General features: G+C 44.2%; 1 protein-coding gene across 1 annotated transcript in view; it reads right to left on the reverse strand.

The window, feature by feature from the left end:
* TRIO (trio Rho guanine nucleotide exchange factor) overlaps window positions 1–13,557 on the reverse strand; it is a 255,708-nt gene extending 242,151 nt beyond the window's left edge. The window contains 2 exon segments of the mRNA XM_065629284.1: window positions 12,948–13,156; window positions 13,158–13,557. Of these exon segments, the coding sequence (XP_065485356.1) occupies window positions 12,948–13,156; window positions 13,158–13,243 (295 nt within the window). The 5' untranslated portion in view covers window positions 13,244–13,557.
* Between the last annotated feature and the right edge of the window lie 217 nt (window positions 13,558–13,774).

The following is a 13,774-nucleotide window of genomic DNA, read 5'->3' on the forward strand; positions in this document are numbered from 1 at the left end:
TAACACTCAAACTAGGCAGTGCTTTTCCATAGGACCCCCTACTTATCTCTGTACACATAATGGACCTCCTGTGGAGATGAACACTGATGCCTAGTAACTGAGCTTATTGTCTGTTGGACCTCGGCCTTATTTACTGAGGAAAAGGAACAAAAGAAGGGATCATGCAAGTGAGGACAACAATTAAGACAGTAAAAAGCCACTCTGGAAAAAGATAGCTAGCCCTTCTCTAACACTCATCTCTCCTGTGGTTAGGCAAGTCTCATTAAACTAGGAGAAGAACCCAAACCAGCCAGTTTTGTACCCCACTTCTGAAGCCTTGTAGCTAGAACAGGAGCCAGGCAAAGTATTAGCAAAGGAGGCAAGTGAAAGTGAGATTTCTACCCCGAGTACTAAAACACTCCACAGAGAAACAAATGAAAGCCTAGGGTGCTATGTTGGCTCCTCTTGACCACAAAAAAAATCTTCCTCTTTTTCTCTCCTAAATCAACACACAAAAAAGCTGCAGCAAATGCACAGCAGAGAACTGAGCTCAGGCAGCCCAGACTACTTAAAGGCTGCCCATTAAGTGCTCTGCCTTAGTATAAACATAGGTCCATCCTTACCTTCCCACACCCAAATGCAGGGCTCTGCCACCCCCTTTTCACTGCCTAGAGGCCACCCACAGCATTATGGAGAGCAGCACCTTCTTGCTCTTTGAACCCACTCTTGTTGCCTCAGCAGACGTGAACTGCAAGTCACGTCCTGCTCAGATTCTACATCATGAACCTGCCTACAAGTAGAAACATCGCAGATTAAGTAGCTGCCCAGCTAACCAACTGGTCTTTCAAAAGGTTTTTAGAGCTTTAACTTTCTAACAGTGGGTTAACACAGTGGGGACAGCAACATGGACAAATCCACTTCAAAAGCATATTCTAGAAAAATTAGATTTTAAAACCAGTAGTTCTCATGCTTTGCTATATAACAATACAGTCCATAAATACAAAGTTTAAATTTAAACATTGATATATACCTGTGATTGTAGGTAGTCAGGTCATTTTGCTACAAACTGTTCATCGCTTTAACAGATAAATTGCTGCTTGGAACAAATACTATTCTAGTAATCAAAGACACCAAATCTGCTCAAAACAACCTTGCAAAAACATTCTCAGGCTCCTCTGGGAAACCAAACAAAGAGCAAACAAGAGCACAACTATTTATACATCTGCCAAGCAAACATTCTACAGCAGACAACATAGTAAGAAAAGGGAAGGTATCAAATATAAAAAACCAACCCTCCCATCTTGTGGGGTGGAGGGGAAGATAGTTACTGCTTGACATTGATCTAATCAATGCTACCATTTTTATCCATCATTTCCTATTACATTTATTATATTTGTAAATACATCTACTTTAATAGTAACATTTGTTTTTCTGACAAAGTCAAAGCACTAACTATGTATTTCACCTCTCCATTGCAAAGCTTAGAATTAGGTATCGCATCATGACATAACAGCTCTTCACTGGAAGCTGGCAAACACTAAGCCACAAGGATTCACTTGCACTGGCCCTGCTTCATCAGATGGAAAAAGTCCATGTTTTAGGTAGCACTATTGTGTGGGTTGCCCCCAGTTCCCCCAAAAATGTATACCGTTGCTCCAGGGAAAGGAAGAGAAAACTTGCTTATCTTCATTTTCACGGCAGTATCATCATTATCTAAGGACAGTAATCTAGGAACACTCTCATATATAAAGCTTTTCCAATATTCTCTTCCATTACACAAATTTTAAACACTCCAACAAGCTTATTTTTTCTTTGCCATAAAGGAAGCCGATAGCTTCCAAACTGGGCTTTGTGTCAGGGCAGAAGGCAAACGTTTTTGGAAAACCAAATAGCACTTCTTAAATATTCAGGTTATCACTGCTTTTTATGTACAGGTCAGACAGAGGTAAACTTACTGCTTCTTGAAGAAGGTGGGAAAAAAAAACCCCACTCTTTTTTTTAACCTCATACATACTGGTCCTAATAGCTTCTGGTTAAAACTTCTGTGCAGTAGCGTTAGAAGATACCATTTCCATAGAGAAGCTCTTAAAAACAAACCAACAAAAACCCACAGTCCACTTTGTCATGGAGTTAAACTGTGCTATAACGATAGTCATCAATAAGTGGTCAGACTTCTCAGTGCTATTTAAGGCACCAGAAAGCCACCTCACAAGGCTTGACACAAGTTTTCACCTGAAGTTATCCACTATAAAGTTCAGCCACACAAAGGTTGAAACTTAGATTTATATTTAGTTCTTCAATTCCCACCCAGAGTTCAACTCAGCAAACTGATCTACTTTTAGCTTTTGACTCTTTTGGACATTTCCTTCCTTCATCTGTGTAAATGCGTCACAGCTTCTCAAATGTTTCCCTTTGGCTAGGGAAGGATGCATCTGATTCCAGGCTTAAAAAAAAAAAGCTAACACACATGCCAAGTGGTTATTGTTAGCTGAGTTGTACCCTTGTTCTGAGTTAAGGATAGGCAAATTTGACTCCAGTCCTTGCATTGTATTACAAAAGATATTGCTCTTTCTGCACTGACGGGTAACAGCATGTCACGGCTATCCTCTGCAAGGATTGCCAAAAGCCAAACCATATTTTATCACTTTCTTATAAGCAGGCTTGCCTTGGTTCTGCTGCCTTGATAATTAAATAGACAAACAGTCGAATTTTCCCATAATGGGAACAGAAATGATGTCCAGGTTTGTAACTTTGCTCAACCACTGAGGCAAGAAATTCAGTCAAACTGAGCATCCTTGTTTTCCTTCCAAAGACAGCTTTCCACTACATTTGGAGAAGCTGGGGTTTTTTTTAAATTTTTATTTACTTATATTGTAACTTGTTGATTGTCTTGTTAATGTTTTATATTAAATAAGCCATTATGGCTGACCTCATCTTTCCATCTGAAAAGGTGCCACTGTCCTAATAAATTTTAGTTGGCTTGCCTTTGTTGTCCTTACAGAAGCCTGGCTCGCACAGTCCCATCAGTTGAGCAATGCACAGCACTGATGTCCTCTTTGAACTTCACAAGCCATGGCAAGTTCAAGTCTAACAACTTTCTTTAACTGCAGAAAACAAGCACTTGAGGCACATAAAGCGTGAGTTTATGGGGTGCAAAGCAAGAGCATAAGCTACTGCTGTAACTGTCCCATTTCCATTCTTTTAGGACCAACCTGAAGAGCAATACGCAACCAAAATGGACTTGCTAAATAACATCAATAAAGCAAATAAATAAATGAATACAGAGATAAAAGCTTTATTTAAAACTGCATTTAAAAATTTATTTAAAAATTTTAAAAAACTCCAAACTTGCCTGTCCAGTTTCTTTTGCAGAAAAATCATATTCTATTTTCTCTATAGTAACAGACAAAAAGAGGCCTTAAAAGATGGGTTTAGTAACTTCTCAAGTGTGATCTTAACCACACTATATACTATCAGCTTTTGTGTAGAACAGGACAATGCAGTCAACTCATATTTCAATTCACCTTGATTTGATATCTAATTCCAGAATTACAAAAGGCCAAGACATTTCAATCTCAGCCTAAATTTTTTAGAAGCAGGTGCAGTATTTTTATGATCTTGGAAAATGTTATCATCTGTGCACTCAACGCTGCATAACCCAACACATCCAAAAGTTAGAGCATGATAAACATTTAGAAAATGAAGGACTAACTACTTTAACGCTTGTAGAAAATTATATCCAATAACATACAGTCAACTCTACGCAATGGGTGCAGCAAAGTCCATTGTGTAACGCAAGGGGTTAGCCAAGTAATATTTAGTATTTAAACACTCCATTCATTCTAACTCACTTCTTGGAATGTTCTTGATGCATTCTCCTGCTGTTCTTGATGCATCTTCCCTTTATTATCTGGGCCAAGTCTTCAGAAGTGTCACCTCATTTCATCCCAATATTTAACATCTGCTTGGGCTCTGAAAACAAGCAATCCTCAAGACTTCAACATTCAAGATTTTTCTTTTTGCAAGAAACCTCAGCAATAACATTTCTCATTGCTTGACAGCCTCAAAGTTATTTACCAGCTACGTGACCATCACAAAGCTTAATGAAAAGCCTTTGACCAAATGCCTTGACAAAGTATCTCATAAGGCAGCAAGTTTCACTGATGCATAAAAAGGCAGGAATTCGGTATAAAATCTAAAGGTTTTGGATTTTAATTCACTGTTTTATGCAAGAAGTGAGGTACTGACTAGATAAAAACAAGCAGGTATTTAACATGTCCTTGTGAGCCCTATTGGCTGCAGTATATTTCCCTGATTATTTTTAGCACTTAGGAAATCTCACTTCGCTATGATCCTAGACCCTCAGCCTCTAATTGCAAAACAGTTATGTATGAAGCTAACCGCAAAAATCACTACTGGTTGTTTACAGTCTGCACACACCTCACGAATAACTACTACTGCTCATATATGCACTAAGCCTACAAGGAAACATGAGTAATTGAGCTCTGGGTAGTTTCACAGACAACTAGAACACACTGGGATTACTCACAATAGCCCCATTCAGCGCCTGCCACCCAGAATACTTTCTTCAACTTTTTGTTGAAAAGATTCATCATGCAAACTCAGTTTTCTAAGCTACATGGAATATTTAGTTTGACACTAATACATGCAAATGTATATCCCCATGCATACTGGTAAAACAAACCTCCCTGAATCTCAGCCTTATGTTCTAATTCTGTAATCCAAATCAGTAACATTAAACTGACCCTTGCACAGATTTGTAGGAATTATCTGAGCTACCTGTTGAAATACTATAAAACATACCAAACAAAGCAAACTGCTGCCATATTTTGAGTGCTGGAAGCCTATGCTTTTCTTTCTATGATTCACATCTTGCTTCCTTATCATCTTAGGCCCTAAGAGACAAAAAACTTATGGAATTTTTTCATCTCCCTGAAAATGTTCCTTTTTTTCTCTTAAGGGTGAAAGAAAAAAAAAAAAACACCAAACACACACAACAACACACAGCATAATTACAAAACAGCAATACTGATTGCAGTTCTTAAGTAAGGTCCAGGCTACAAAACATCACATTCAAAGTACCAGCCAGATGCACAGTTCAGCACTGCTCACTATGAAAACCTGTTACATATTTACTGTGGTTTTTTTTTTTAACCAGTGCTATTGCTACTTATGCATGGCAGTAACAGTGACATAGAAGATGAAACAAATTTGACTAAACGATTTGAGAAGACTCCACTCAACAACCTCGGGAAACAACCCTGTTTTTTAAACAAATACACAATGACATTCCTCCTCCTCCATGCAACCACAAGATGCTGAGATCAAAAGATCCAATTTCAGATGAGTTAGAGCAGTTATTTGGCAGAGAAGCCTCTGGAAAGGCCTTTGTATCTTTAAAGCAGTCTTGCTGCTCAGGCAGTTTGGTGAAGTTTTGTGGACACAACTCATTTGTGACCCTCCTCTTTGTATATCAATGTAACAAACTACTCTAGAGGCTGAAAATCAGATGTTTTAATGTACTGTAGTGTCTACTGCTAAAAGCAGTTGAGTTGTTCCTTGTCATTTCAATTCCTCCTCCTCACTACTGGGTAAGTGATCTGTTTTCTCAAAACAGCAGTATCCTTCCTGAAGGAATATGACTCAGCTTTGCAGATCATCAGCATTACTTCACCAGTAGTCTACTTTTTGATTTCGCTGCACCAAGAAAAATGGTAAGTCAAACAAAGATACAAGTCAAGCAAATTTCTTTAGGAGAACAACCAAGTACATGAAACCATTTCAGTCATTAGATTTAAAATAGCCTGCTATTACCTTCAATATTGTTCTTTATTTTAACCATTAGCCTTTTTTTTTAATATTAGACTTGGTTCTCAAGAACATCAAGCAGAAAAACTAGTTTCCTTTGTTCTCATTAAAATCATCACCCACATTCAGAAGAATAACCCTCAACCACCAGTTCATTTCCAAAGTTTCAATATGTCTTTCCTATTTTAACACTTTCGCTGACCACAAACAGCTATTCCAGTGATTTCACCTCCTTCTTGAAGCTGCAGACCAAAATGACAGCGCAGTTTCACCTTATTAATAAACTGACTAAATGGTCTGCATCTAAACAGGCCCATTTGTTGACACTATTTTTTAAATTTGTAATTGAAAAAGAATAGAGCAACATCAATATTTTCTCTTTATATTGGGGTAGGGAAAGTTTTTCCAGTCTTCATTCAGATTTTTTTTTTTTTTTTTTAACCTAGATGGTCATTTTATAAGGCAAAGCTTTTGGAAGTCACATGACATTTCAGGTTGAAATTTCATACCTGTTTCCACCACGTAGCTGTGGGACACATTTAAATGGAGAGAAACCACTTATTTAAGCAATATTTACTACCCACCTTGTCTACGAAGTGACCAGGCTCCACAATTAAAGCCTCAGCTACACCAAGTCTCCTCCTACCTCTGTCAGCTCCTTTCTGAGCACATCAGCACTTCACGCCAGCTCAAACGTACTCCTCTCAAGAATGGGCCTGGCTTCTCTCTAACTCCCATTTACCTTCCACTCCAAATGTGCATTTAGTTTATCAACTGTCAGCTATTGCAGATGCTACAAGCAATTCTCTGTCCCTCTTATAAATATTCATGACTTCTGCCTCCATCTCTTTTCAAACACACCCTAACCTCTAACTTGGTCCATCCTTCACCATCCCCAGAGAGGTCTGGTTGTTCCACACTAAGCTGAGTTGCACAAAAACTGCTGCATTTCACACTGCAGCCCTCTGTCCTCGTCTTCACTGTTCTAGGAAACATCAATCCAACAACGCTATTCCCAGAGTAACTTCTCCACTGTAACTTCATTGTTTCTGTAGTTTTGTTCTGCATACTGCATATCAGCAACTATCAAGTCATGACATTTATCAATGGTGTTTTTCAAAACATCATTGCCCCCCAGATATATACACTTTAACCATCTTATTAACATGGATATTGCTGGAGCTGGATTCAGAACTTCACAAGAGGACTTGCTTCTTTTGCAGCCCAGGTCAACCAATACTAATGACAGCAACATTTTTGCAACCTTGTCACTGACTAAAGCAACTCCAAGGACGAAGTAACAGATTCCTGAAAAGCCAGCACACCACCTTACTTTTTTTGTTGCGTTTTTTGCTGGTGCCACTCTAAGCTACATGAAAGAATGGTCAATTTGTTTCATATTTCACATTCTCTGCATGCTCACCACTTCTTAAAACCCCCCAAACACACCTCAACTCCTGACAGCCATGGGCCCAAGAATTAGTACTTGCAGAGGACAGCATGGAAATATCATGTGGGTACTGGGTACCACCATTACCACCTGCCAACATTTCATTTTTGCCTTCACTGTTCGATTATTTTTGTTAGACATTTGCCACTACTCTGTGGCTACTCCAACTGCCACTATAAGTAAGCCATACAGCCACAGCTCTGATTATGTTCTCTGGAAGTTAGCTACTACAAATCAGCAGGAGATGAATGAACCTTCTTAGAAAGTCAATATCTTAACCTTATATACTGTGGGTTGTGCTCCATGGATTTAAGCTGAAAATTTGACTTGTTTTTCATGTTTGATGCCTAATATGAAAACTATTTTGCCCATGATCTAAAAGCTGGTGTGTTTTTTAATAGTAGGATCCACGAAAAAAAAAGGCTGCCTTTTAATAGTACACTTGTTTTTTTCTTTTCCATGTAACATTTGCCATCTTTCTCTCTTTTCTTCCCCTCTTCCTAGGAGACTTTCTCTACTACGGTAGTATTTTTAATGTTGTCTACTACAGGCAGTCAACTTTCCAGGTCACTATCACACAGGACACTAATGCAAGCAAGCAAGGCAACAGTATATAAAACAATATGATCGGGAAGAAGTAAAATATAGGTCCTCTCTGTAAACTTTTGAAATAGCAAATTTCTGAATGTAACTTTTGGTGTTTATCTTTACAGTATTATTTGTTCAGTGTTGTTCATGAAAATTAAGCAAACCACATGATCATTATTTAAGAGGGAAAAAAAAAAATCATGTTTTCATGATACTCATTAATACTTCCTATATGGTCTCAGCTACTCAAGCAATTATCAGCCTAGGCTGCTATAGGCTGAATTGGTTGAACGCAGACTGATCCACATCTCAAGTCACTAATACTGCAGAAGTCTTCAACTACAATACATTTCAACATTTCACTTTCCCAAAATACTCACTAAGACATTTTGGCACCTACACATATCTCAAAAAGTTTTAAAATCTCATATCATTAAACCTATATTTAAAAGCACATATGTAAGCAGGAAAGAGTATGTGTACAATGTTAGAACCAGGTGCTATTCAAAGCCATTCTGGCTACCAGCCTGTCCTCTGACTTGACCTCAGGACACCCTCTTCCCCAGATCCACATTCACCTTACCGACTTACTCCTCCTCTTAAGAAAGGACTGCTGCCACTTGGCATAGATTTGTTTTTAGATGGAAAAATCCTCCACCTTCCCCCCACCCCCAATCAAGTGATGAAGTATAATTAACAGTTATATTTTGATTTGACCTGGCAGAGCTTGGGTAATTACTCACCCTAATGACAAGACTTCCAGGGTCTCTTGCTTTTCCTTTGTTTTTTCAAACAATTATTTCTCTCCAAAAGGTCCCTGCCCCTTGCTCAGTATGTAAATTCTGCTACTTCTGGAAATGTAGCAAGTGTTCTTATAAACAGGTGGTGACAACGCAAATCTCCTCAATGGCTTTGAAAACTGTACGGTTTGTCCATGCATGAATGCAGCTACTGCACAGTTTGCAGAAGCCACTCTCATTAAATGTATCTTACAGGAAATAACTACATCCACTCTCATCATAAACTGTGAAGAGTTATCAGTTGATAACTTTTTTTCCCACTAAGACTTTTCAGAGTCATTTATAAAGGCACTTGCTATACTGTCTAGCCAGGAGTTCACTGAAGTACTTACAAGCCTCTTTCTCTGCATCCTTTGGTATTCACAGATTTCTCCATCATCCCAGAAAGTTTAATTACAAAATGTATGATCAATATCTCTTTTAGTTATATGAAAAAAGTTTTGCTCTTTATGCTCAAAACCAAAATTTATTAAATTCATCTAGTGAAATTTTTTTGGTTTGGAGGACACTGTTTGAACAGTATGTTTTAAACCTAACAGACAGCCTTCATTCTTGCATGCTAAAGATGTCAGCTGACAGTCCCTTTCTCAAAGTATTGAGGACCCAAAGTTACAAAGATATAAGCAACAAAAACAACAAAAGAACAACCAAACAAAACCTCTGTATGGTTACTGCCCTCCAAGCCTGATGGCAGTCCCTCAAATTCAACTAGGCTCTTATTAGCCATTTTCAGCCCTTCCTACTACATAGGATTTAAAGTTGAAACTTAGAATACATTTTAAAAAGTTTCATCTTAATACCTTGTCATACAGAATAGAACTTGTGTACTTAACATATGTATTAACACCCCTCCGCCAAGCCACTTACACTCCGTGCCGCTGGGTTTTCATGCAGTAACAGTCTTTCCGTAATTCTAAGAGATTTTATTAGTCCTTTCAAGTCACACCGGTGCACTTTAGTAAGAAAAAAGGGATGCTTGTCTATACATCTTCAGCTCAAAATATATCCCTTCTGTCAGTTTAGACAGTCATCTCCGATCTTCAATTTACATATAGGACAGAAAGGCACTTCCTACTACCACTTTATTTTCTCTGTCAAAATGTAATCACTTTACTTGGCACTCAACTCTGCTTCTTAACAGTTTTACTCTTAATCCTGCCACAAAGAAGGTGACAGGTCTAACAAGGTGTTCTTGTCTTTTCAACTTCAAATAATGAGATTTAGATACCAAATGGATAACAGAAAGCAAGCTGCCTCAATTTCTTCCAATTCCAATAAAGGGATTCCTCATTGAAATTCAAGACACACAATCTTAATGTTTTCATACTACTACCTCACTTCAGCTCAGATGCTTTCTTCACATTTCAATTGCAACTTATTTCCACCACAACTCAGAGTTTACATTTACATAACCAAAGTGAAAAATAGAAACGTACACATTTCAAGTGATATGAACCAGCTGCTGTTCAATACCCTAACAAAACATCTTCCAAATAATGAAATCCCATTCTTTAGGCTATTTTAATTCTACTTCAGGCTTAGTCTTACAAAAGGACAGGAGGAAAGCAAATAACCCCACTGGAAACACAACTGACCAATTTAACCTAAGATTAGAACTGATCGTTCAGGCATTTTTTTGTTGTTGGTTTGTTGTTTTGGTTTTTGTTTGCAATTTGTTGGGGGTTTTTTGATTTTTTTTTTCTCTTGGAAAACATTGTAACATTTTTACTCATTTTCTCTTTTAAGTAACAGATACAGCTTTGCTGACATTCTCTGCAAGCAACAGTAAAAAGGAAGCATTTGTCATTGTAAATACCGTAAAGAGAAAAATATTTTGTCTGCTCCCACATACACCAAAGTTTTTTTTCTTGTTCATTGATCTCTGTGTCCATTGCGTTTCACTGAAAAAAAAAAAAAAAGTGTGCCTCCTGTTCAAACAAAGGGAAGCACCAGACATCTCTTAATAGATCCTCTCCTTATAAAAGAGTGGATCATGTACAGAGGCAGAGTTCGAAGAGACATTCCCAATACCAAGCACCCACGAGAGATGCCAGAACATTTTCCAGCATATGTCACAGCCCAGGCTGAAGCAGATAACCTCCACATGCAAATAGGAAATGAGAATGTCAGTTGTTAAATATGCTCTAAGAGTTTTTTGATAAGCATTTGACACGTCCTTCTACTGCTTTAAGATTTTCAGTTACTGCAAGACTAAGCTGACTGCAACTTCCCTGTTATCAGAAGTTATTGGTATCAGAAGTCATCCCTGCACCACTTACAAGCTTATCAACTCTGTGTCATCCCTCTACCCACACATAAAAGTGGAAGTTGACTATTAATACAGCTGGCAGGGTCTTCCAGAACAGCAAGGTTACTACACATGTACCCATTTGTAACTACACTAGACAGACCGTAAGCCTACTGTTGTAATCCATCATTTTGCTTTCAGTGCGATATTTTCCTGAGAATGACAAAGCTCAGTCCTTCTTCCACGATAAAACCCACCAAGGCCAGCATCTTGACTCGACAAGGAGTTTCACACTCATTGCTGTCATGTGAAACAGGTTGCCGAGGTAACATCAGGCCCTTCAGAGGGGTAGCAGTCCCTTGTTTGGACAGTCTGCTCAAACAAACGCAGCTCTGAACCCTGCTTCAAGGATGCCTGCTGTAAATCACACCTCCTCCTTCATCCTCATTAAATCAAACACATTCAGCTGCAAGCACCAACCGCAAACAGCACTGGTTACGCCGTTTCCCACTTCCCTCACGGACTTTCCTTAAAAACCCAATTAACACAGCTTTTATTATTATTACTATTGCCATCGTTAGTATTTTCTACACACGAAATCGGCAATCCCCCTCATCTGTCCAGTGGTGAGTCTGCATTTTCCGTGCTCGACGCTACTTTTTAGGCATCCAAACGGAGCAAGTGCCCTGCCTTGCTGCCCCGCCCGGGGGCTCCCGGGGGGCGCGGAGCCGCCGGCAGAGCGGAGGGAAGGAGGGAGGGATGGGAGGAGCTGCCGGCGCTCGGGGGAGGGCAGCCGGCACCGGAGGGAGGCTTCGCCGCCGCCGCCCAGGATGTCGGCAGGGCTCCGTCCCCGCCGCCGGCGGTTCATGCGGCCCGGGCAGCCCTGCCCTCCGTCCCCGCCGCCATTCCCCGAAGGACAACGTCTCGCTGGAGGGGACAGTCGCCCTTCCCGCCCGGTTGCGTGCCAAGAGTAAACCCCGAAGGAGAAGGCGGCCTCCATTTTTTTTATCCCGGCAGCCTGTCAACAGCCCCCCCCCCCCCCGCCCCTCCCGAGCCTCCGCACCGAGTCTGGCTTCCCAGCCCGGTAGCGCCCGAGAGCCGCTGCCGCCCGGCCTCCGCTGCTGCCCCGCCTCGGACGCCCTTAACGTGGACTTGGGTTTTTTGTCTTTTTCTTCTCCTTCCCGCTATAAGCACCCTCTGTGAACGCTGCCCTCTCCCACTCCTGCCCTCGGTCGCCACCCAGCAGCACGACACCGGCGGAGCGCGGCCGGAGGCGCGTTGCCTTTTATAGCGGTGTCATCCCTGCGTTCTCGGGGGGCCCCGACCAGTGCAGCCCGCTTCCCGCAGCCCTGCGGCGCGCCGCTCCCCTGCCCCCGCTCACCCTCCCCGCCCCTCCGACACCGAGAGCTGCCCGGACGCGCGTCGCCTCCGCCGCCCGGGTCCCGCGGCGCAGCCCCCGGCGGGACATTTTCGTGGGCACAGGGTTCGCCCGGCGCCAGGCGGTGCCGCCCGGCCCCGGTCACACGCCCATTATCGGGCCGGCGTCGGAGGGAGAGTCACACCTGTCACCGGCGACACCGCCGCGGGGCAGCACCCAGCCCCCGCACCCGCCCCGGCCGGGCCGTCCGCCGCACCCGTTTTCACGCCTTGCTTCTGCCGGCAAGGGTGGCGTCCCGCCCGCAGCAGCTCCCGCAAGTTGCCGGGCCCGAGACGAAGCCCCGCTGCCAGCCGGCACGGGACGAGGGAGCTCGGCTTTCTTCCCCCGCTGCCGCCCGGCCAGGCCGCCCCTAGGCGGGCCGGGCCCCGCACCGCCGCCTCCCCGAGGAAGAGCGGCGGCGCCCCGCACGGCCGGGCACTGCCGAGACGGCCCCGCCGGCAAAGGGAGGGCGAACCTTCCCCGAGGCCACCTGACAAAGCCGGCTGCCCCGGCCCTCTCCCCCCCAGCTCCCGCAGGAAGACATCGCTTCCCTCCACCTTTCGCAGCCACCTCCAGCGCGGCCTCGCCGCTGCGCCTTCCTCCCTCAAGCCCTCCCCGGGACGGGGCCGCACTCACCGGATCGGAAGAACGCCGCGATGTCCGCCGAGTCCTTGGCCGCCTCCTCGGCCCCTTCCCCCGCGCCGCTGCCGGCCGTGGTGGCGGCGGCGGCGGAGGTGGCGGTAGCGGCGCTGCTCATGGCTGCTGCGTGTGGCGGCGGCGGCGGCTCCTCCGGGCGAGACCCACCGCCAACCCCACCGCCCCCTCCGCGCGTCCCGGCTTCACCTCCGGGCAGGAGCGGCCGTTAGGGCGGCAGCCGGAGCAGGCGAGCGATGCGGGGCGGCGGCGGGCGGCCACAGCGAGCGCAGGGACATGAAGGTATGTGCGGAATGGCAGCTCCGGGAGCGCCCACCCCCCGCAGCCACCTAGGAGGCGGCGTGTGCATGCAGGGAGTCAGGGCGGGCGGGCGGGCGGCAGCCGGAGCGCAGACAATCGCGGGAGAAGGAGGAGGAGGGCGACGACGACGGCATGGGGAGGGCCAGCAGTCCGCGCAGCCAGCAGCCGGTGGGCGGAGGAAGACAGAGCGTTTCCAGCCTTTTTTTTTTTTTTTTTTTTTTTTGAAGGAGCGAGCCGGAGGCGCAGCAGCTGCGCTAGCCGCCGTGCTGCCGGTGGCCGCAGCAACCGCTGTCCTCCATCTTGACTGGGAGGAGGAGGAGGGTGGGAAGGGGGAGTCGGGAAAGGAAGCGAGTCCCCGCCCGAGGAACAAGGGCGGTGGAGCCGTGGGGGGAGCTCGGGAGTCTCCGGCTGCGCCCGGCACCGGTCGGGATGGGGCGGGGCGGCGCAGGACGTCAGCGCTCCCGCCGAGCCCGCTCCCCATTGGCTGGGGCGCGGCTGCCGGGGGGGCC

The sequence above is a fragment of the Caloenas nicobarica genome, chromosome 2 (assembly GCF_036013445.1).
Source record: "Caloenas nicobarica isolate bCalNic1 chromosome 2, bCalNic1.hap1, whole genome shotgun sequence".
Taxonomy (NCBI): Eukaryota; Metazoa; Chordata; class Aves; order Columbiformes; family Columbidae; genus Caloenas; species Caloenas nicobarica.